The 23,860-nt window shown below is 38.7% G+C and overlaps 1 protein-coding gene across 2 annotated transcripts in view; it reads left to right on the top strand.

The window, feature by feature from the left end:
- The window catches only part of PRKG2 (protein kinase, cGMP-dependent, type II), a 124,327-nt gene that overhangs the window by 74,458 nt on the left and 26,009 nt on the right, over nt 1-23,860 (top strand). For both annotated transcript variants that reach the window (XM_010845909.1, XM_010845910.1), the window contains 2 exons: nt 1,758-1,847; nt 4,343-4,484. In XM_010845909.1, the coding sequence (XP_010844211.1) occupies nt 1,758-1,847; nt 4,343-4,484 (232 nt within the window). The remainder of the gene's footprint in view (nt 1-1,757; nt 1,848-4,342; nt 4,485-23,860) is intronic.

Below are 23,860 nucleotides of genomic sequence, written 5' to 3'. Positions count from 1 at the left end.
TAAAATATATATCTTATATATATATATATTTAAAGTGTATATTATATTATTATTATATTTATATTGAAGGTAAACGTGAATGTTGCTCAGTCATGTCCGACTCTGTGATTCCATGGACTGTAGCCAGCCAGGCTTCTCTGTCCATGGAGTTCTTCAAGCAAAAATACTGGAGTGGGTAGCCATTCCCTTCTCCAGGGGTTTTTTCCAACCCAGGGATTGAACCCAGGTCTCCTGCATTGCTGGCAGATTCTTTACCAGTTGAACTATCAAGGAAGGCCATATTTACATTATATTATATAATTTATATGTATCTTGTAATTTATTTATATTGTTTATATAAAATAAATAATATAATTACATATAATCAATATATAATCAAATGAATATACATTTGTTATGATCCTCAAAATAAAACAGATAAATGTTATGATTTTCCTTGTTTGACAAGAGCAGTGAGAAAGCTGATGTCACTTAGCTAACGAATGGCCAGTCAGGGACTCAAGCCTAGGCAGCTTGGATCCAGAGCCCATACCGAAACACTTCCTAGATTACTTCTGCTGTCTGTACATGGTACGGCTGTCCTGCTGTCTGCATTAGCCTGGTGCTAGGGAGACATGGGCATCTCTTGAGTAAGACCCAGAAACTGCTTTCCCCCAGCATTGTAATATGGTGCCCTGCCCACATCCCACATCTGGATTGAGACTGCCATTCCTCCAGCTTCTGTGAGTCTTGCCAGCTGGGGACTCTGACTAATTCTCTCTCCAGCCATTGCACCGAGGTAAAGAGACCCACCTGGCCCCATACTCTTTCTCCAGGTACATTCTGCATCGAGTGATGGTTCAGGTCCTTGAAGCTGAGGCTTTTGTAAAATTACAGGCCAGCTCTCCCTCTGCCCAAGTCTGCTTCCTTCCTCCCCATGGGTGTTGGTCCCAAGAGCATTTCCCACTAAACTGACTGCTTACAAATTTCTGTCTTAGGGTCTGTTTCGTAGTACCAACTAGAAGACATAAAACACAGGCATGAGTAACTGTTATGCAAAGTGAAAGTGAAAGTCGCTCAGTTGTGTTTGACTCTTTGCAACCCTATGGACTGCATATTCCATGTAATTCTTCAGGCCAGAATACTGGAGTGGGTAGCCTTTGCCTTCTCCAGGGAATCTTTCCAACCCAGAAATCGAAGCCAGGTCTCCTGCATTGCAGGCGGATTCTTTACCAACTGAGCCACAAGGGAAGCCCAAGAATACTGGAGTGGGTAGCCTATCCCTTCTCCAGTGAATCTTCCTGACCCAGGAATTGAACCAGGGTCTCCTGCATTGCAGGCTGATTCTTTACCAACTGAGCCATCAGGGAAGCCCTGATATGCAAGGCAGATCTTAAAGGAGACCATGCAGAGATCTCAGGATCTGGGGAGGAAGGGAAGGCTGTATTTAGTAGGGGGGTTAATGAGCTACCTAATCAGGAAGGTGGCCCCAGAGCTTGATCTTGAGGGGTGGATAACACTTTTATTACCATGGAACTGAGATTAAGAAAGTCTGTGGGTAGCGTGAAGGGGAGTCCAAGTAAAGGGATCAGCAGATGAAAAACCAGGGGAACAGGAAGGATCAGAGTGTTCAGTGAGCATCCAGTGTCTTTGTCAGATGTTTGGAAGGAGATGAGGACCATCCTTCAAAAAGTTATTGATGATGCTTTTAAGCAAACTTGAAGACGTTTTAGAACGGGATTTCTAATAATAATCGTGTTTTTCTTTTATTTTCACAGATTATATCGCACCTTCAAGGACAATAAGTATGTATACATGCTTCTGGAGGCCTGCTTAGGTGGGGAGCTGTGGAGTATATTAAGAGACAGGTAATGAAAAAGAATTATATGCAATAACTTTTGTCTGTTCCTGCCTGGCCTAAAGGATGCTGTATTCATGACTATTTAAAGAAACATGAAGAAAGTCACTAAGAAATGAGTCTAAGGTACTTCCTTGCCTCTCCAGTGGTTAAGACTTTGCCTTCTAATGCAGGAGGCACAGGTTCAATCCCTGGTTGTGAAACTAAGATCCCAGATGCCTCATGGCCAAAAAAACCAAAGTGTGAAACAGCAATATTGTAACAGATTCAATAACGACTTTAAAAAAAACATGGTCCATATAAAGAATCTTAAAAAATGTCTTAAAAAAGAGAAATGAATTTAAGAACAAATTGATAAACAAGTCGTAATAGTGATATTTTATGAGCTAACATTGTAATCATGTAATAGGCCCCCTGTACCAGTAGTCTCTGTCATTCTCGTATTAGAGATAAAAGAAACCAGGCTTAGTGTGTCAACCATCCATATCACATGATTAATATGAGGCAGAGTATAAATCCAGATGTTACTGACTCTGAATCTTGAGAAGGGAGATGACGAAAGGGGTGGAGAGTGGTGAAGTTGGGGCTGAAAAGCAGAGTGACATGTCTGCAAAGACTCAGCTTCACAAAAGGAATGATTTCCAAACAATCAAAATCATAGGTGTTCACTGAGCTCCACCTCCATGCAAGGCTTCCGAGTTGACGCTATGGGGGTTTTCTAAACAATGTACACTTTTCTAACCCAAAACCATGTAACGTTTTCCTCCAGTGAGTTTGGGTTATATTTTGGGAGATAATGTAATATATAATTTTAAAACATTCCATTATTTAATGTGGAAAATAAATATGATGAAGAAGTTGGCAACATAAGTAAATGTCCAGTAAGTGTTGTGGGCACTGAGCTCAGAATAGAGGAAAGAGAGAAAAATGTGATGGCCGTGAAAGGCCTTGAGCTAAACTCTAAGGACAAAATTTGGAAAGACAGTAAGGAAGAGAACTGATTTAAGAATCAGGAAAGTTGGAGTAGGATTAGGTCTTTTACTTGCTGAGTGAGAGCAGAGTTTGAATAGAAAACGGCAACAGAAGAGGTAGCTTTGCCTTAGGTTGTGGCGGTTAATGCCAGGTCAGACATTTAGGCAGCATTCCCTGGGCCAGTGGTTCTCAACCCTGGCTTCACCTCACAATCTCACGGGAGCTTTAACAAAGTAAAAATGCTGTGCCCTGATGCCAGACTTTTATTTGGTTCATCTGCAGTAGGGCCAGAAAATGATTTTTAGCTGCCTTTCAGGCAATTCTAATGTGCATTCACGATTGAAAATCACATACCTACCTAATAACAGACTTTTGAGCATCCAAGCAGAGATTTATCTGTTGTACTAGGAACATACTGATGGATGGATCAGGATGAGGTAAGCCTGGATGTGTTGAGGAGACTTGCATGATACCTACAGAAGCATCTGCATCTCCCATCATTGCTTTAACAGGCAAATCTTTTTAGAATATCTATTTAGTGGTGGTAGTTCTTAGTACCCGTTAGGCACTTTGCCATGTCCATAAAACAGCCTCGTTAAGTCAGTAGTAAACCCATTTTAAGACAGGTATCTGAGGGTCAGAACAGCCAAACAACTGGCCTGAGGATTCAGTAAGGGGAAGAAGCAGGACTCGAAGCTGGTTTCTCTCATTCCAAAGCCACAGCTTTCTACTATGTTTGGTACTTAGTCGCTTCAGTCATGTCTGACTCTTTGCAACCCCATGGACTGTAGCCCGCCAGGCTCCTCTGTCCATGGGGATTCTCCAGGCAAGAATATGGAGTGGTTTTCCATGACCTCCTCCAGGGGATCTTCCCAACCCAGGGATCGAACCCATGTCTCCCACATTGCAGGCAGATTCTTTACCATCTGAGCCACAAGGGAAGCCAAAGTGTAATAGCTTTCTATTATACCATGCAGCAAATCACCACCAAATTTTAATAATTTAGCGTGTAAACCTACACACAGTGCTGGCACAGGGCAACTCTGGTATCATCAAGGTGCACCAAAGCGGAAAGAGTTATGACCCTGTTTCTACATGGGTTATATTACAAAGTATACAAACAGGAAATGGAAATGAGCACTGGACTCATTTTAGTCAAGCAATCAAGTGCAGTAGTCTGGTTCAACCTCTCCCTTGAAATAGTTGCATTTTCTCCAGAGTTTTCCATAGTTGTCTTTAAAAAGTCTTGTTTTCTTATCCTTTCCATTTTGTATGTTTGGATGTGATTACCAGAAACAATTGTTTGAATGTAGACATTTTAATTTTAGTAAATTTTAGTAAAGTGGTTCTTGTTGGCATCAAGCATTCACCTAAATTTCTTTATGATCTGATTCATTGATGCTATGAAGTACTTTTTAGTGCTAATGCCTTATAAAGCATTTATATTGCATAAATATATAATATTATAATTGACACCTAGAATCTGCAACCAGGATGTCTAGAGTTTTAAGAAGGAAAATGGTTTCGTTGCAGAGGCAGCTTTGATGAACCCACCTCCAAGTTCTGTGTTGCCTGTGTGACAGAAGCATTCGATTACCTGCATCGACTAGGTATTATCTACAGAGACCTGAAACCAGAAAACTTAATTCTAGATGCTGAGGGCTATCTTAAATTGGTAAGACAAATTCTTATCCTGTGAGATATTTCTAAACATAAAGTTGTGCTGTAGTTGCAATTCTTTTTTTTAAAAACTTTTATCTTAAATTAAAAAAATGTTTATGTTTAACTGGTGGGTAATTGTTTACAATGTTTTGTTGGTTTCTGCCATACAACACTGTGAATCAGTCATAAGTAGACATATATCCCCTCCCTCTAGAGTCACTCTCTCACTCCATCCCCCGCACCCCCAGCTGTTCCCACTCCTCTAAGTTGACACAGAGCATCAAGCTGAACTACCTGGATTATACAGCAACTTCCCACTAGCTCTGTTTGGCACATGGTAATATGTATGTTTCAAATGCTAGTTTCTCAGTTTGTCCCACTCTTTTCTTCCCCCGCTGTGTCCACCAGTTGGTTCTCTATTCCTGCACTGCAAATAGGTACCTCAGTACCATTTTTACAAAGCAATTATCTTTTAATTTTGGTTCACTTGTTATTTTTACTTTTCGAGATATGGCCTTTTAAATCAGCATACTTAACACAGGGAATGATGTTACAAGCACATTCTTTCTAGCCTAAGAACTGAATGTTTCAACCTGCCCCCCGACTAGGATCCAGATAATAGAATTGCTTTAAAATTGGATTTTGTTAGCATTATTAATGTTAGCATAAAATGTTACCATTTTAATGTTTTGTTAGCGTTCTTAATTTTTTATTGGAATATAGTTGATTTACAAAGTTGTATTAATTTCTGCTGTGAGTCAGTTATACACACACATATATCTACTCTTTTTAGATTCCATTCCCGTATAAGTCATTACAGGGTATTGAATAAAGTTCCCTGTGCTATTCAGTAGGTTCTTATTAGTTACCTATTCCACATATAGTAGTTGGTATGGGCTTCCCTGGTGGCTCAGACAGTAAAGAATCTGCCTGCAATGTAGGAGACCTGAGTTTGATCCCTGGGTCAGGAAGATCCCCTGGAGAAGGGAATGGCTACCCACTCCAGTATTCTTTCCTGGAGAATTCCATGGGCAAACATGACTGAGCAACTAAAGCGTTCACCTTTTTTTTTTTCATCTGTCAATCCCAGTCTCCCGTTTTATCCCTCCCCTGCCTCCCGCCATGGTAATCATGTTTTCTACATCTTTGACTAAGCTTCTGTTTTGTAAATATGTTTATTTGTACTGTTTCTTTAGAGTCAACATACAAGCAATATAATGTGATACTTGTCTTTCTCTGACTTACTTCACTCAGCACGACAATCAGTAGGTCCTTCCATATCACGGCCAATGGCATCGTTTTGTTCTTTTATATGGCTAAGTTATATTCCACTGTGTATATGTACCACACCTTCTTTATTCATTCCTCTGTTGATGGCCATTTAGGTTGCTTCCATGTCCTGAATACTGTCAATACTGCTGCAATGAACATTGGGGTACATGTATCTTTTTGAATTATGGTTTTCTTCAGATATATGCCCAGGATTGGGATTGTTTGATCATATAGTAAGTCTGTCTTAGTTTTTTAAGGAATCTTCTTACTGTTCTCCATAGTGGCTGTACCAATATGCACTCCCACAGATTGTGTAAGAGGGTTCCCTTTTCTCCACACCCTCTCCAGCATTTATTGTTTGTAGATTTTTTGACGATGACCATTCTGACCAGTGTGAGATGATACTTCATTATAGTGTGATTTGCATTTCTCTAATGATTAGTGGTGTTGCGCATCTTTTCATGTGCTTCTTGGCCATCTGTATGTCATTAGCATTTTTATAGAATGATTTTAAATAGGTTTTAATAGATTTCTGCTACATAGAGGGATTGGCTGTGAAGAATAAGAAAAGAAGATAGTATGGCTTCTGTCTCAAGATAGCTACTGTCTGAAGAAGGAGAAAAGATGCACATATGAATGTTGGTAGTTTAAAAAAATATTTTTTAAAATGATTCTAAGGTCAAGCAGGGTTGAGAATCAGAACACAAGGTCTGATTCTATAGGTCCCTTAGGTATAGAGACTTTCCTTGTCATGCATCTTTGTAATGGATACAATGCCTAACGTGAAGCCCTTTGCATGTCACAAGACAGAAAAAAATGCTACCATTCATGTAAACTGCATTAGATACAAAATTATAAGAGAACTGCATGCTCAGTCGCTTAGTCATGTCTGGCTCTTTGCAACCCCAGGAACTGTAGCCCACCAGGTTCTTCTGTCTATGGGAATTTTGGGGGCAAGAATACTGGAGTGGGTAGTCATTTCTTCTTCCAGATGAGAGAACTGGGTGGTCATAATTGAGGAGAAACCAGGCATTTTGGACCTCAGGAGGGAACCCCATTAGGAGGGGGAACCCAGGCTGATTTTAACTGTGTCCATCTTGTCAGGAGCTCAAGGACATTAAACCATGCCTGAACTTAACATTTACAAAGATATTAAAAGGTTCTCATATCAGAACATTAATAATAGCTAACACTTAATGTATAAAGCTACTGTGCTGAACATTTTGCAGTTAATATGTTTAACAACTGATAAGATAGGTTTTATCATCCATATGTTATAGTGTGCAGTTTAGCCTTAGGAATTAAATTTATTATGTGTAGTTGCTAAGTGATTTCTCTCCATAGGAAAGGAGTAAAGTAAGTTCTTTCCTCTGAAATCTGGCTAACTTCCAAGAAATGTTTTGATCCATTCAAGCTTTACTTTTTCTATGAAATACAGCTTTGAGAACTGGTGAGGTACTAACTCAAGGCCTTGATCACTTGTCTTCTTCACAATTCCTTCATTGGCTATGCCTCTTACAACACTTTAGAGAAGGCTTTTGGAATATTCTAGAAGTAAAATAATCATGAGGGATGCAGATATCCATTAAATTCATTCTTTTTTAATACCTGTTTTTAAGAAATCGGGCATCATATTCTGCCTTTGTAGGTATAGAGGTCTGTAAGCATCTCTTCTGTAGCCATTGTAATCCATCCAGCTAACTCATTTGCTAACCAGCCAAATGAAGAGTAATAACTAAAGCTTTTAGAGATTAAGAAGTGTTCAATATTTCCATTTCTACCTATATATCAAGCTAGATATAATATACTGATTTTCTCTTACTACAAAAAGTCTCAAGTACTGGAAGAAACATGAAAAGCAGTATTATATGCGTGGCTGAGTTTATAAGACAACATTTGGATTCCCCTGAGGCTGAGAACCAAGCTTGGGCTGTAGTGAAGGGTGGAACTCAGACACTGACTCTCCTGTCTTGCGGTCACCCAGCGATCCTAGGTGGCCTAGAGAGGTTTTATTTTAGTTGCTGTACCCTCCGGGAACAGGAGACCAAGTTTTGGACCCGGGCAATGTGGGAAGTTGAATCAGAGAACATTGTCCAGAGCCAGGAATCATACAGATTGTGCTCTCAGAGAAACAGGAAAAGGAGGCAGGGGGAATCAAATTTCTAAAGGCAGAAAGACATGCTTTTCTCATTATTGGTCTCTTGGTAGAGGAACCAAAGAGTCTGCTCTAAGAATACTTGGCCATAGGCCGGCTTTCCTGGAGTTTTGGGTGCCCAGTCTTTCAGGATGGAAATGCCCAAGCAAAAATTTAAATGAAAAGGGAGCCATGTTGGTAGCATGACCAAGTTTCCAGGAACAAAGTGTATTTTCTCTGGAAGAATGTTCTCTCAATTCAAGTTACAGAGAATTCCCAGAGATGAACTTCCAGGGAATATTAACTCATGCCAATAAAATAAAATAAAAATATGTGTGAGGCAATAAAGTGCCAGGAGCATTATTTGGCAGGAATGTAAGAGTCTCATAAATCGGAGTAATCAGATACAGAATGTAAAACAAATGTGTCTAAGTCTTTTAAAAGTAAGAGAGGAACTAACAAATGAGTAAGGAACAGAACCTCTCAAAAAAGACCTAACCTGTTTAGAAAAAACATCACAAATAAAACTTCTATTAAGAAATTCAGAATATCATAATTGAAATTAAATATTAAATGGAATTTTCATTAATGGTGGAAAAGCTTGCATTGGACTAATCTTGCTGAGGTTAATTATGATACATATATAAAAGTGTATGAAAACATTAGAGAGCAACAAGAAATAGACATTCAAACTTTGAAAAAAAAGAACAGCACTGGGTAAAATCCACATTATTACAGCTGTTCATTTCAAAGCACTCGTTGGTGTATAAGATATGGAGGATAAACCTTTAGTTAACATTGTATCTAACAGTGAAATATTGAATATTTTCTATTTAGATTGTGAACAAAACAGGATTATTTTCTTTCACCAGTTTTTTCAGCATTATAACAGAGATCTTAGCAAAATAAATGAAACACAAAAAAGAAGTGAAAGGCCAAAAATTAGAAAGGAAGAGGCTACCTGTCTTTATTTGAAGACAACACAATTGTTTATGTAGAAAAGCATGAAGAATCTACCAACAAATTCTGGAAAGGAAAAATAAATTAAGCAGAATTACAGGTACAAAGTCAATATACAAATAAAAATTTATTAAATAATTTTTATGTGCTAGCAGTAAATATTCAAGAATGAAATTAAAATGCCATTTGTAATATCAAAAATTATAAAATAACTATGAATAAATTTAATGTGTAATACCCTACATTGAAAAATACAAAATTTTGTTGACAGAAAACTAACTAATGGTAAAATATACTATGTTTATAAATTGTGTAACTCCATAGTTGATAAGCTGTTCAGTCTCCTCCAATTGATGTACATATTTAAGGCCATTGCAATAAAAGGTGGAACAGCTGTTTTTAGAAACAGAGATATTTATTCTAAAATTTACAAAGAAATGCAGTTTAGGAAAGTCAATAACCACTTTGAAAAAAGAAGAAGAAAAAGGAATTTATAATAACTGATGATATTATAAAGCTCACTATAAAGCTGTAGTAATCAAGGCAGTATGATAAACGGCTTAATCTAACAGAATAAAGTCCAGAAATAAACATATATAGTTAAATGATTTTAGGAAAAGGATGAAAGGCTAGTTTTCTCAGCAAGTATTGCAGAAACAATTGGATACACATGGCAACAGAAAAGGAATATGACTTGCACTTTACATTATATAAAAAAATTAAATCAAGCTGGATCATGGACCCATAAAGCATCCAGAAGTATATGTGAACATAAGATGATATATTTACAACATGGGATAGAGACTTCTTAGAACACAAATAGTAGTAAGGATAAAAAGTTCAGGTTACTACAACAAAAATACCATAGAGTAGGTGGCTTAAACAACAATTTATTTAGTTCTGGAGGCTGTGAAGTTCAAGGTCAAGGTGTTGGCTGATCTGATGTGTGGTCAAGGCCAACTTCCTGGCTTACAGACAACTGTCCTCTGTCTTCTTTGTATGGAGGAGAGGGAGAGAGAGAGAGAGAGTGCTCTCTTCTGTCTCTTCTTATAGAGCTACTAATTTCTTCATGAAGGTTTCACCTCATGACTTAATTAGCTCCCAAGGGCTTTACCCTCAGATACTATCACACTGAGGATTAGGGTTTCAACATACAAATTTGGGGGGAGGGTCACAATCATGTAGTCCTTAATAATTAAGCTTCATCAAAATTGTTTTAAGTTTTTGAGAATGTTTTATTCTCAAAATCAAAATACATTGTAAAGAAAATGAACAGTCATGCCACAAGCTGGTAGAAAATACTTGCAATGTATCATTACATGACAAAGGACATGTATCCAGAAATATATAAAAAACTCAATAATAAAAGACAATCCAATTGGTAAAAAATGATCAAAGATCTTGAAAAATTACAAGGGAAGACATAAGAATGGTCAATAAGTAATATCAGTCAGATCAGATCAGATCAGTCACTCAGTCGTGTCCGACTCTTTGCGACCCCATGAATCGCAGCACACCAGGCCTCCCTGTCCATCACCAACTCCCGGAGTTCACTCAGACTCACGTCCATTGAGTCAGTGATGCCATCCAGCCATCTCATCCTCTGTCATCCCCTTCTCCTCCTGCCCCCAATCCCTCCCAGCATCAGAGTCTTTTCCAGTGAGTCAACTCTTCGCATGAGGTGGCCAAAGTACTGGAGTTTCAGCTTTAGCATCATTCCTTCCAAAGAAATCCCAGGGCTGATTTCCTTCAAAGCAAATTAAAACCATAAGGATGTGCCATTTCACACCCACTAGAATGACTATAATTTTAAAGGTTGACAATACCAAGTGTTGGTGAGGAAATTTTCCTAAATTTCTAGTAGGAAAACAAAATTAGAAAACTTTTTGAAGAATAGTTTGTCAGTTTCTCATTGAGTCAAACACACCTATTCTATGACAAGAAATTCTATTCCTTGGAAGAAATTTCACTCCTTGGTATTTATCCAAAAAAATTGAAATAATGTTTCAAAAATTTTGGACAAGAATCTTCATAACAGCTTTTTCCTGAAAGTCCCAAATCAGAAAGAGCCAAAATAATCATCACCAATTGAAGGTATAAATGTATAGTAGTGCATTCATTAACCGAACTCTTCTCAATAGTATAAAGCAATGAATTAGTATGGACTTCCCTTGTGGCTCAGCTGGTAAAGAATCCACCTGTAATGCAGGAGACCTGGGTTCGATCCCTGGGTTGGGAAGATCCCCTGGAGAAGGGAAAGGCTACCCACTCCATATTCTGGCCTGGAGAATTCCATGGACTGCATAGTCCATGAGGTTGCAAAGAGTTGGACACGACTGAGTGACTTTCACTTTCAACTTTTCAACAATAAATTAGTATAGGTAATAACATGAATAAATTTTAAAAAGCATGTTGAGCAAAAGGAAGACAGATACAGAAGACTAGCCTCTAGTAGCCTGTTTATGATTACATTTATTGAAGTTGTAGATTAGATGGTAGAAATTAATACAATGGTAGCCTCTGGGAGGATCATTTGACTGCAGAAGGGCAGGAGGGAACTTTCTGAAATAATGGGAATGTCTGTCTCTTGACCATATGGTGGTTGTGGTTACAAGACTATAATCTGCACCAAAGTTCAATGAATTATACTCCCCAAATCTGTGCATTTTATTGCTTATAAATTATACATCAATTTGAAAAATGGAAAGGTTAAATAGTAGATGATTCACAAGTAAAGAGAAAAATCAGTGAATTGAAAGATAAAATTTCAGAATAAAGCATAAAGGCTCAAAAAAGATTGAAAATAAGAGAAATGAAGAGACTTGGAGAATAGAGCGAGAAGTTCTTAAAATGTTCAGTTGGAGTCCAAGGTAAAAATATAGAGAATGAGATAAAAATACTTAAAGAAATAATGGCTGAGAATTTTCCAGAAAACATTTCCAAATAAAAAAGGCCATTCAGGTAAAGGAAGTCCAAAAAATCCCAACTGAGACAGATTGTATTTATTGTAGATTCTGCTTTTGCATAACAGATCTTTCCAAAATTTAATGACTTACAACAGCAAGAATCCTGGTTGAACTCTCACGGTTTCTGCGGTTCAGGAGTTTGGGAGTGGTTCAACTGGATGGTTCTGACTTAGGGTCTCTCAGGAAGTTTCTGTCAAGTTTTGGCTGGGGCCACAGTCACCTGGAGGCTTGACTCAGGCTAGAGGATCTGCATTCAAGGTGACTCACTCCTCTGGCTGGCAAACTAGTGTTGGCTGTTAGTTGGGGACCTTAGTTCTTTTCCATATGAATCTTTCTCTTTCTGGATCGAACGTCCTCAAGGCATGGTGGCTGGCTCTCCCCCGGGTGAGTCATTTGAGAGACCTAGGAATAGCTACACTGCCTTCCAAGATTCAGAGTCACACTGGCACTTCCCTATGTCTTCCATTGGCCACGTGGGGCCAGCCTGATCCACTGTGAGAGAGGTCACCTCTGAATACCAGGAGAAGGGGATCATTGAGGCTATCTTGGATGTTGGCTATTATAATATGGTGCAGAACCAAAGCTAAGAGAAAGTTTTAAAAGCTATCAAAGAGAAATAACAGTTTGCACATAAAGGAGTAAAAATTATACTTTCAGTTGATGTCTCAACAGCAGCCATAGCAACCAGGATGCAATGGAATAATATCTTAAAATTGTGAGAGAAAATAACCAACAAACTTGACTTACAAATCCAGAGAAATTATCTTTCAAGAGGGGTGAAATAAAGGCATTTTTCAACAAAGATAAAGAGTTAACCACCAACATCCAAAGCATGTGCTTGAGGGAAACGGAAAATCCCTGATGAAAGGTCTGAGATGTAGTAGGGAGTGGTGACTGTAGAAAAATGTAAACGTGTGGCTAGATTTTTCCAAATTATGCTATAATGTAATGATTATCACTGCTGCTGCCACTGCTAAGTCGTTTCAGTCGTATCCAACTCTGTGCGACCCCATAGACAGCAGCCCACTAGGCTCCTCTGTCTCTGGGATTCTCCAGGCAAGAATACTGGAGTGGGTTGCCATCTCATGAGAAAATGCTAAATAACTGAAAAACAGCAGCGTGTAAGCTGAGAGTAGGTGTAATTGGAATCGAAGTGGAAGAAGATGTCAGTCATTTTAAAAGAAGGCAACAAAGGAGAACAGGAAGCCTAGAAAAAAGAAAAAAAAAAGCAAAGAGAAAACACAATCTGAAAGGAGAAAGAAATCTAATGTATGTAAATAGACTTCACTGTTTAGATAAAAACCAAACACTGCCAAATAGATTCCAAAAATAAAAATCAGCTACATGAGGTTTACAAGAGACAGACCAGAACATGAGGGTGCAGACAGGTTGAAATGAAAAGGATAGAAAATAATATGTCTGGGAAATATTCAACAAATCGAAAAGCAGGTTTCATTATGTTGGTATCAGGGAAGAAGTATTTCTAGAGATAGAGAGGGTTACCATATGATGATAAAGGGTTCATTTTACCATGATGATGTAAAAATCCTGATCTTTCAATTACCTATGAAAATGCTTCAAAAGTAAGAAGCTGAATGACAGAACTCGTAAGGAGAAATGAACAACTGTAGGAAAATATGACTACCTCTCACAGAAATTGAAAGAACATTCAGACTGAAAATCACTAAAACTTTAGAAGATGTGTACAACACAGTTAATCAAGTTGATATAATTGATTTGTAGAATATTGTTGCCAATATTTACAGGATGCCATTTACCACATTTGATCATATACTGGATGATCAAGCAAGTTTCAGCAAATTAAAAAAAAAAGAAAGAAACTGGGCTGGCAGTCTAGCAGCGCTTCTTCTGCTAGAAGGTCCTGAGGGGGTCGCAGTAGAGATGAGGGCAGTGCAGTCCAGTGGTGTAGTGCCCAGCATGTCAGGAATGCACATCTGGGTGGACACTGGGCAGCCCAGACTCAGACATTAATGAACTTGAGGATGAAAGACTCCTTAAAGGATGACCTTGGCCTTATTCTTCAAATTTTGATAAGTGGCATTTTCATCTCCCTTTATCATTTCTTAGCAATATCAGTGAGAGGTCAGATATCTAAGGACTATAGTAAGAAAGGCTTCCCCTCACCCCCAGAAAAGACTAACCAGCTAAAGCCTGGAGAAAAGACTTAAGTAGGAAGAAGGTCTGGATTTTCAAAGTGTCTCCTTAGAAACTACAGAGGCTTGCTCTTTGGTTTTAATTACAGAGAATGTGTTTGTATGAGGGATGAAGACTTTACTCTTCTTCCCTGATTCATGATTGAGAATGCCACACTGGTTCAGTCCCACAAGGAGCCCATGTGGTCCAAGCTGTCTCCATCGGGAAAAATACTAGGTTGGAGATTAAGGATTAGCAGATACTACTAATGGACCAAGGAGATTCTCACATCACTAACACTTATCTGCCCATCCAATATTTTCCTAAATTTTTCTTTCAAGGCCAAAGGAGAGCTTTTGAAGGCAGTTGTGATCGAGTCCTCCTTCTGGTTATCATGAATGAATCAGAGTTGATACTAAGATGTAGGACAGTATTTAAAGAATTAAAAAATGACCTTGTTCTCAACCCAAGCAGAATTTATACAGTAGCTAGCCTTCTGCAGGAAAAACTTTGTTGTAATACAATAAATCTCAGTTGTCTTTCATCAATAAATGTTCTGTATGATTAAGCTATTTAACTCATTTGAATAATACACCTCATGTGAACACAGAATACCTTAATCTTATTTCTATTGAGTATGGTATAAGAAAACACATTAAAAAAAAGAAAACACATTAAATGTTGATATTATTACCTATTTCTTTATGATATTTCTGCCCCTCTACCCTGATTGCCTCATAATATCAGACTGTGCTGCAGTATTTATTGCTAGACTTAGTACACTGCTTAGCATAGAAGAATGAATGAAAGGCCGATGAGGCAGTTTGCTCCTCACTCCCAAAATAAGAACACAAAGGTTTTGTTCAGTGACATCAAAGTATGTAAGATAAAAATCAATAACAAAATTTAAAAATCAGGAAGAAACCACTAAAAAGATTCATCTTGTTAGAATGTTAAGGATATTTCAAAATAATTCAAGGATCAGTGAAGGAGAGATTTTAACAAGATTATAGAACCAAATTGCACAATAGAGAATACTACACATCAATACATATGTGTTGCAACTAAATGATAATGGGAATAATGTTTATAACTTTTCATGTTTCAAGTAGGAAATAAAGAAGGCTAAAAATGAACTAAATATGCATTCAACTTAAGAAGATGGAAAAAGGGGGAAAAAGAAAAGAGAAGGAAAAAATAAAGAACACGAATTAATTAAACATAAAATAAAAGGATACAGAACCAGGATGTTTTGAAAGACTAATAAAACTAACAAACTGTGAAAATACTGAACAAAAGAAAAAGAGAAGTATTACAGATAAATGCTATTATGAGTGAACATGACCATAGTTATAGCAGAGATTTACATGGATTCGAAATTATTTGAGCAACTCTGTTGCTATATATAATACACTATAAGTGTGTGTATACGTGTGTGTTAAGTTACTTCAGTCGTGTCTGACTCTTTGTGACCACATGGACTGTGTACCCACCAGGCTCGTTTGTCCGTGGGATTCTCCATGCCCTGCCCTCCTCCAGGGGATCTTCTCAACCCAGGGATCGAACCAGCATCTCTTTTGTCTTCTGCATTGGCAGGGGAGTTCTTTACCACTAGTGCCACCTGGGAAACCCTAATATAGTATAAAGTATATATAAATGGTTGGGGCCTGTGAGAGTTCTCTTCCTGGTTTGCAGATAGCCATCTTCTCTGTGTCCTCACATGTCGGACAGAGAGAGAGATCAATCATCTTTCTTCTGTTTTTTTTTTTTCCTAAGGGCACAAATCCCATTCATGAGGGCCTCACCCTTATGACCTGATTACCTCCAAAGACCCCTCCTCCAGATATTATCACAGTGAGGACTAGAGTTTCAAGAGGAATTTTAGAGAGACACAAACATGCAGTCCATAACACATGAGATCTAGAAAATTTACTTCAAGGATTTTCAATATGAATCTTATGCAGATTCTTTAGAAAACAGTGAAAGATAATTTCCATCTTATTCTATAAAGCTAGTGTAAACTTGATTCTTCAAACAAAATGCCTAAGGAAGGCAAATTAATGTCCAACCTCACTCATGAATTAAATGTAAAACATAAGCAAAATCTTAGCAAACTGAATAGTACAATTAATGCAAATCATAACTAAGGCTGGCTATATCTCAGGAAAGCAAGCATTGCTTTTAACATTAAAAATTTTATCTAACCAAGTCACCACTTAATAGATTAAAAAATAAAAACAATTACATATAATAATTACCTCAATAGCTACAGAGGCAATTTTGATGTTTTTACATTCAGTCATGATAAATTCTCTTAGCAACTAGGAATAGAAATAAATTTTATTAATCCGGTGAAAGATACCTAACAAAAATTTAGAGTAACCATAATGATGAAACATTTGAAGTTATGCTTTTAAAAGTCGTGGTATAAGTACTTCTATTTTACCAGAGGTTCTACCCAATGCAGTCAGATATAGATAAAATTTAAAGAAAGATAGGAACATAAACAACAAAACCTATTTTCCCATGTGACATGATTAACTGTAGAAATCTAGAATATAACAGCAAATTATCAGAATTTAGCAGAAAGTTCAATATGGTTGCTAAATGTGAGATTAATAAAGCAAGAACTCAGTGTATTTTTAAATACCAGAAGCATAGTTGGTAAATAGGAATACAGATGCCATTTACAAAAAGCATACATATCATATAAATAAACTAAGTATCTAGGAATGAATCTGGCAAAATGTGTAGAAGCTTTATTGAGAAGCTTATATGAAGTTATAGACAGATACTAAAAGACCTAAAATAATAGATTCATTCTCTCTTCTTTAGGGCACAGAGCTAGAGCATCCTCCCCCATCCCCCACCTTTTGTATGGCTCATTGTGATGGTGTTTCATAGTTCTATCTCATGAAATGTGAGCTGACCTGGGCTGATGGTGTGTGGTGCAGCTGACTTCTATTCAGTCCTTCTGGCTTATGGCCAATGAACACAGCTGACTGGAGGTTGGTAGAGCCCTCAGATGGAAGGAGTCTGTGTCCCTGAGCTACTACTTGGAGATTTCCCTACTGCTCAGGAAAACCCATTATGCGAGGAAGAAGGAAATTAATGTAGAGTTTAAGGGTTTATACTTTCCTGATGTTTGTTGCTGTGGCTAGCATTACCCTTACTCACTCAGAAAGATGTACTAAGTTTAAAAATAGGAGGAGTCAACATTCTAAAGGTAACAATAGTTTCCAAAAGGATCTGCAGATTTGATTCACTTCCAGTGGAATTCCAGGAGAGCTTTCCCTGAAGCTTGGCAAAAGCTGATTGTAGATTTTATACAGACTGACCAAGGGCCAAGAACAGCCAAGACATTTCTGAGGGCAGATGAGAACATGGGAAAGGGGAACTCTCTCTGATATCAGAACAAATTATAGTGCTTTAGCTCAAATTACTAGAGGGGCAGCAGTGCAAATTAAAATCACAATATAATACAGTCTGTAAACCACTAGACTATTCAGTTCAGTCGCTCAGTCGTGTCCGACTCTTTGCGACCCCATGAATCACAGCACGCCAGGCCTCCCTGTCCATCACCAACTCTTGGACCTCACTCAAACTCATGTCCATCGAGTCAGTGATGCCATCCAGCAACTTTCCTTCCAAGGAGTAAGCGTCTTTTAACTTCATGGCTCCAATCACCATCTGCAGTGATTTTGGAAAAATAAAGTCAGCCACTGTTTCCACTGTTTCCCCATCTATTTGCCATGAAGTGATGGGACCAGATGCCATGATCTTTGTTTCCTGAATGTTGAGCTTTAAGCCAAATTTTTTGCTTTCCTCTTTCACTAGAGATCTCTAGTCTTTCCCAGGTATGACCTAAAGCAATCCCTTATGATTATACAGTGGAAGTGAGAAATAGATTTAAGGGCCTAGATCTGATAGACAGAGTGCCTGATGAACTATGCATGGAGGTTCATGACATTGTACAGGAGACAGGGAGCAAGACCATCCCCAAGAAAAAGAAATGCAAAAAAGCAAAGTGGCTGTCTGGGGAGGCCTTACAAATAGCTGTGAAAAGAAGAGAAGTAAAAAGCAAAGGAGAAATGGAAAGATACAAACATCTGAATGCAGAGTTCCAAAGAATAGCAAGGAGAGATAAGAAAGCCATCCTTAGTGATCAGTACAAAGAAATAGAGGAAAACAATAGAGTGGGAAGGACTAGAGATCACTGCAAGAAAATCAGAGATACCAAGGGAACATTTCATGCAAAGATGGGCTTGATAAAGCACAGAAATAGTATGGACCTAACAGATGATATTAAGAAGAGGTGGCAAGAATATACAGAAGAACTGTACAAAAAAGATCTTCACAACCCAGATAATCACGATGGTGTGATCACTGACCTAGAGCCAGACATCCTGGAATGTGAAGTCAAGTGGGCCTTAGAAAACATCACTACGAAAAAAGCTAGTGGAGGTGATGGAATTCCAGTTGAGCTATTTCAAATCCTGAAAGATGATGCTGTGAAAGTGCTGCACTCAATATGCCAGCAAATTTGGAAAACTCAGCAGTGGCCACAGGACTGGAAAAGGTCAGTTTTCATTCCAATCCCAAAGAAATGCAATGCCAAAGAATGCTCAAACTACCGCAGAATTGCACTCATCTCACACTCTAGTTAAGTAATGCTCAAAATTCTCCAAGCCAGGCTTCAGCAATATGTGAACCGTGAACTTCCAGAGGTTCAAGCTGGTTCTAGAAAAGGCAGAGGAACCAGAGATCAAATTGCGAACATCCACTGGATCATTGAAAAAGCAAGAGAGTTTCAGAAGAACATCTATTTCTGCTTTATTGACTATGCCAAAGCCTTTGACTGTGTGGATCACAAAAAACTGTGGATAATTCTGAAAGAGATGGGAACACCAGACCACCTGACCTGCCTCTTGAGAAAGCTGTATACAGGTCAGAAAGCAATAGTCAGAACTGGACATGGAATAACAGACTGGTTCCAAATAGGAAAAGGCGTACATCAAGGCTGTATATTGTCACCCTGCTTATTTAAATTCTATGCAGAGTACATCATGAGAAACGCTGGGCTGGAAGAAGCACAAGATGGAATCCAGATTGCTGTGAGAAATATCAATAACCTCAGATATGCAGATGACACCACCCTTATGGCAGAAAGTGAAGAGGAACTAAAAAAGCCTCTTGATGAAAGTGAAAGAGAAGAGTGAAAAAGTTGGCTTAAAGCTCAGCATTCAGAAAACTAAGATCATGGCATCTGGTCCCATCACCTCATGGCAAATAGATGGGGAAACAGTGGAAACAGTGGCTGACTTCATTTTTTTGGGCCCCAAAATCACTGCAGATGGTGATTGCAGCCATGAAATTAAAAGACGCTTACTCCTTGGAAGGAAAGTTATGACCAACCTAGATAGCACATTCAAAAGCAGAGACATTGCTTTGCCAACAAAGGTCCGTCTAGTCAAGGCTATGGTTTTTCCAGTGGTAATGTATGGATGTGAGAGTTGGACTGTGAAGAAAGCTGAGCGCCAAAGAATTGATGCTTTTGAACTGTGGTTTTGAAGACTCTTGAGAGTCCCTTGGACTGCAAGGACATCCAACCAGTCCATCCTAAAGGAGATCAGTCCTGGGTGTTCATTGGAAGCACTGATGTTGAAGTTAACACTCCAATACTTTGGCCACCTGATGCAAAGAGCTGACTCATTTGAAAAGACCCTGATGCTGGGAAAGATTGAAGGCAGGAGGAGAAGGGGACGACAGAGGATGAGATGGTTGGATGACATCACCTACTCAATGGGCATGGGTTTGGGTGGACTCCAGGAATTAGTGATGGGCAGGGAGGCCTGGCGTGCTGTGTGGTTCATGGGATGACAAAGAATCAGACACGACTGAGTGACTGAACTGACTGATATAATACTTAATGGCTTATTCGCTCATGTCCGACTCTTTGCAACCCTTTTGGACCACAGCCTGCCAGTCTCCTCTGTCCTTGGGGATTCTCCGGCAAGAATACTGGGGTGGGTTGCCATGACCTCTTCCAGGGATCTTCCCAACCCAGGGGTTGAACCCAGGTCTCCTGCATTGCCAGCATATTCTTTACCAGCAGAAAATCTTATAGGTGGCAAAAAATAAAAGTTGATGTCACTAAAGGATGGTGAGGATATAGGGCAATAGCAACTCTTAATCACTGCTGCTGGTGAAGGAGTTGCTTACATAGTCCCTAAGGAAATTAATTTGAAAATGTGTAGTGAAGTTGAACATACCATAGCATTGACCCAGAAGTTCTACCTTACACATATCCAGTAAGCAAGATGGGAAATGATGCTAATAGAAACTTTTCTTTGTGATAACACACTAATAGATATAACACAAATTTCCATCTATGGCATCGTGATGGGAAATCATTTTTCAAAAAAGTTTAGAACATTTATAGCATATTCTTTCAATGGTGTGTGATACAGCAGTATAAACGTACTCCAATATGGGCTAAATTCAAAAATACAGTTTTAAGTGAAAAAAAGGCAGTTTGTTCAAGAATTGGTAAGATTTATCTAAAAATGTTAAAAATTGTAACTATATAGCATTCTCCAGTATTCTAGCCTGGAGAATCCCATGAACAGAGGAGCCTAGCAGGCTGCAGTCCATAGGGTTGCAAAGAGTTGGACATGACTGAAGCAGCTTCTAGAAGTATAGACTGGATCATGTAAGGATAATTAAATATGTGGGAAAATTAGAAGTGAAGGCAAGCAAATGATAAACACAAAAGTCAGGGTAATGGTGACCTCTTGGCAAGGGGTAGGAGGACAGTGTGACAGGAGAACAGTGTGGCAGGAACAGAGCATGCTGGTGTATCAGTTCTGTTCTAATTACTAAACTGGAGGTGGACACAGGGGTGTTTTTATTTTCATGCATTAAAATTTGCATATATGTCACATTGTTTTGTATGTGTCAAGTATTTCCGAACTTGAAAACTAAAAGTAATCATTGATTGTAACTGTGTACTTTTTTGCCAGACTGTACTTATTAAGTGACAGTGAAGCTTATCCCACCAATGTGCTTAACATATGTTGTTCCTTTTCCCTTAAAAATCTACTTACTCATGAATTTATATATAATGGGAAGGTTACTTTGGACCCTGATTACAGTCTCATCTCAAGCTTCCATAACCTCCCTAGACTTTCATTTTGTCATCTTTAACATCGGCATATAGTCGCTAATTCATTTTTGGTGAAGATTATAGATGATAGAATACAAAATGATAGAATACTGAAAGAGAAACTTCCCAGGTCAGTAGGTGCCCAATATGCTACTGGAGATCTGTGGAGAAATAACTCCAGAAAGAATGAAGGGATGGAGCCAAAGCAAAAACAATACCCAGCTGTAGATGTGACTGGTGATAGAAGCAAGGTCCAATGCTGTAAAGAGCAATATTGCATAGGAACCTGGAATGTCAGGTCCATGAATCAAGGCAAATTAGAAGTGGTCAAACAAGAGATGGCAAGAGTGAATGTCGACATTCTAGGAATCAGCGAACAGAAATGGACTGGAATGGGTGAATTTAACTCAGATGACCATTATATCTACTACTGCGTGCAGGAATCCCTCAGAAGAAATGGAGTAGCCATCATGGTCAACAACAGAGTCTGAAATGCAGTACTTGGATGCAGTCTCAAAAACGACAGAATGATCTCTGTTCGTTTGCAAGGCAAACCACTCAATATCACAGTAATCCAAGTCTATATGCCCCAACCAGTAACACTGAAGAAGCTGAAGTTGAACGGTTCTATGAAGACCTACAAGACCTTTTATAACTAACACCCAAAAAAGATGTCCTTTTCATTATAGGGGACTGGAATGCAAAAGTAGGAAGTCAAGAAACACCTGAAGTAACAGGCAAATTTGGCCTTGGAATATGGAATGAAGCAGGGCAAAGACTAATAGAGTTTTGCCAAGAAAATGTACTGGTCATAACAAACACCCTCTTCCAACAACACAAGAGAAGACTCTATACATGGACATCACCAGATGGTCAACACCGAAATCAGATTGATTATATTCTTTGCAGCCAAGGATGGAGAAGCTGTATACAGTCAGCAAAAATAAGACCAGGAGCTGACTGTGGCTCAGACCATGAACTCCTTTTTGCCAAATTCAGACTTAAATTGAAGAAAGTAGGAAAAACCACTAGACCATTCAGATATGACCTAAATCAAATCCCTTATGATTATACAGTGGAAGTGAGAAATAGATTTAAGGGCCTAGATCTGATAGACAGAGTGCCTGCTGAACTATGGAATGAGGTTCGTGACATTGTACAGGAGACAGGGATCAAGACCATCCCCATGGAAAAGAAATGCAAAAAAGCAAAATGGCTGTCTGGGGAGGCCTTACAAATAGCTGTGAAAAGAAGAGAAGTGAAAAGCAAAGGAGAAAAGGAAAGATACAAACGTCTGAATGCAGAGTTCCAAAGAATAGCAAGAAGAGATAAGAAAGCCTTCTTCAGCCATCAATGCAAATAAATAGAGGAAAACAACAGAATGGGAAAGACAAGAGATCTCTTCAAGAAAATCAGAGATACCAAAGGAATATTTCATGCAAAGATGGGCTCGATAAAGGACACAAATGGTATAGACCTAACAAGCAGAAGATATTAAGAAGAGATGGCAAGAATACACAGAAGAACTGTACAGAAAAGATCTTCACGACCCAGATAATCACGATGGTATGATCACTGACCTAGAGCCAGACATCCTGGAATGTGAAGTCAAGTGGGCCTTAGAAAACATCACTACGAACAAAGCTAGTGGAGGTGATAGAATTCCGGTTGAGCTATTCCAAATCCTGAAAGATGATGCTGTGAAAGTGCTGCACTCAATATGCCAGCAAATTTGGAAAACTCAGCAGTGGCCACAGGACTGGAAAAGGTCCGTTTTCATCCCAATCCCAAAGAAAGGCAATGCCAAAGAATGCTCAAACTACTGCACAATTGCACTCATCTCACAGTCTAGTTAAGTAATGCTTAAAATTCTCCAAGCCAGGCTTCAGCAACATGTGAACCATGAACTTCCTGATGTTCAAGCTGGTTTTAGAAAACGCAGAAGAACCAGAGATCAAATTGCCAACATCCGCTGGATCATGGAAAAAGCAAGAGAGTTCCAGAAAAACATCTATTTCTGCTTTATTGACTATGCCAAAGCCTTTGACTGTGTGGATCACAATAAACTGTGGAAAATTCTGAAAGAGATGGGAATACCAGACCACCTGACCTGCCTCTTGAGAAACCTGTATGCAGGTTAGGAAGCAACAGTTAGAACTGGACATGGAACAACAGACTGGTTCCAAATAGGAAAAAGAGTACGTCAAGGCTCTATATTGTCACCCTGCTTATTTAACTTATATGCAGAGTACATCATGAGAAACACTGGACTGGAAGAAACACAAGCTGGAATCAAGATTGCCAGGAGAAATATCAATAACCTCAGATATGCAGATGATACCACACTTATGGCAGAAAGTGAAGAGGAACTAAAAAGCCTCTTGATGAAAGTGAAAGTGGAGAGTGAAAAACTTGGCTTAAAGCTCAACATTCAGAAAATGAAGATCATGGCATCCGGTTCCATCACTTCATGGGAAATAGATGGGGAAACAGTGGAAACAGTGTCAGACTTTATTTTTCTGGGCTCCAAAATCACTGCAGATGGTTACTGCAGCCATGAAATTAAAAGACACTTACGCCTTGGAAGGAAAGTTATGACCAACCTAGATAGCATATTCAAAAGCAGAGACATAACTTTGCCAACAAAGGTTCGTCTAGTCAAGGCTATGGTTTTTCCTGTGGTCATGTATGGATGTGAGAGTTGGACCGTGAAGAAGGCTGAGCACTGAAGAATTGAT

The sequence above is a fragment of the Bison bison genome, unplaced genomic scaffold, assembly GCF_000754665.1.
Source record: "Bison bison bison isolate TAMUID 2011002044 unplaced genomic scaffold, Bison_UMD1.0 scf7180017864228, whole genome shotgun sequence".
Lineage (NCBI taxonomy): Eukaryota > Metazoa > Chordata > Mammalia > Artiodactyla > Bovidae > Bison > Bison bison.
This window is presented reverse-complemented; position numbering and strand designations above follow the sequence as displayed.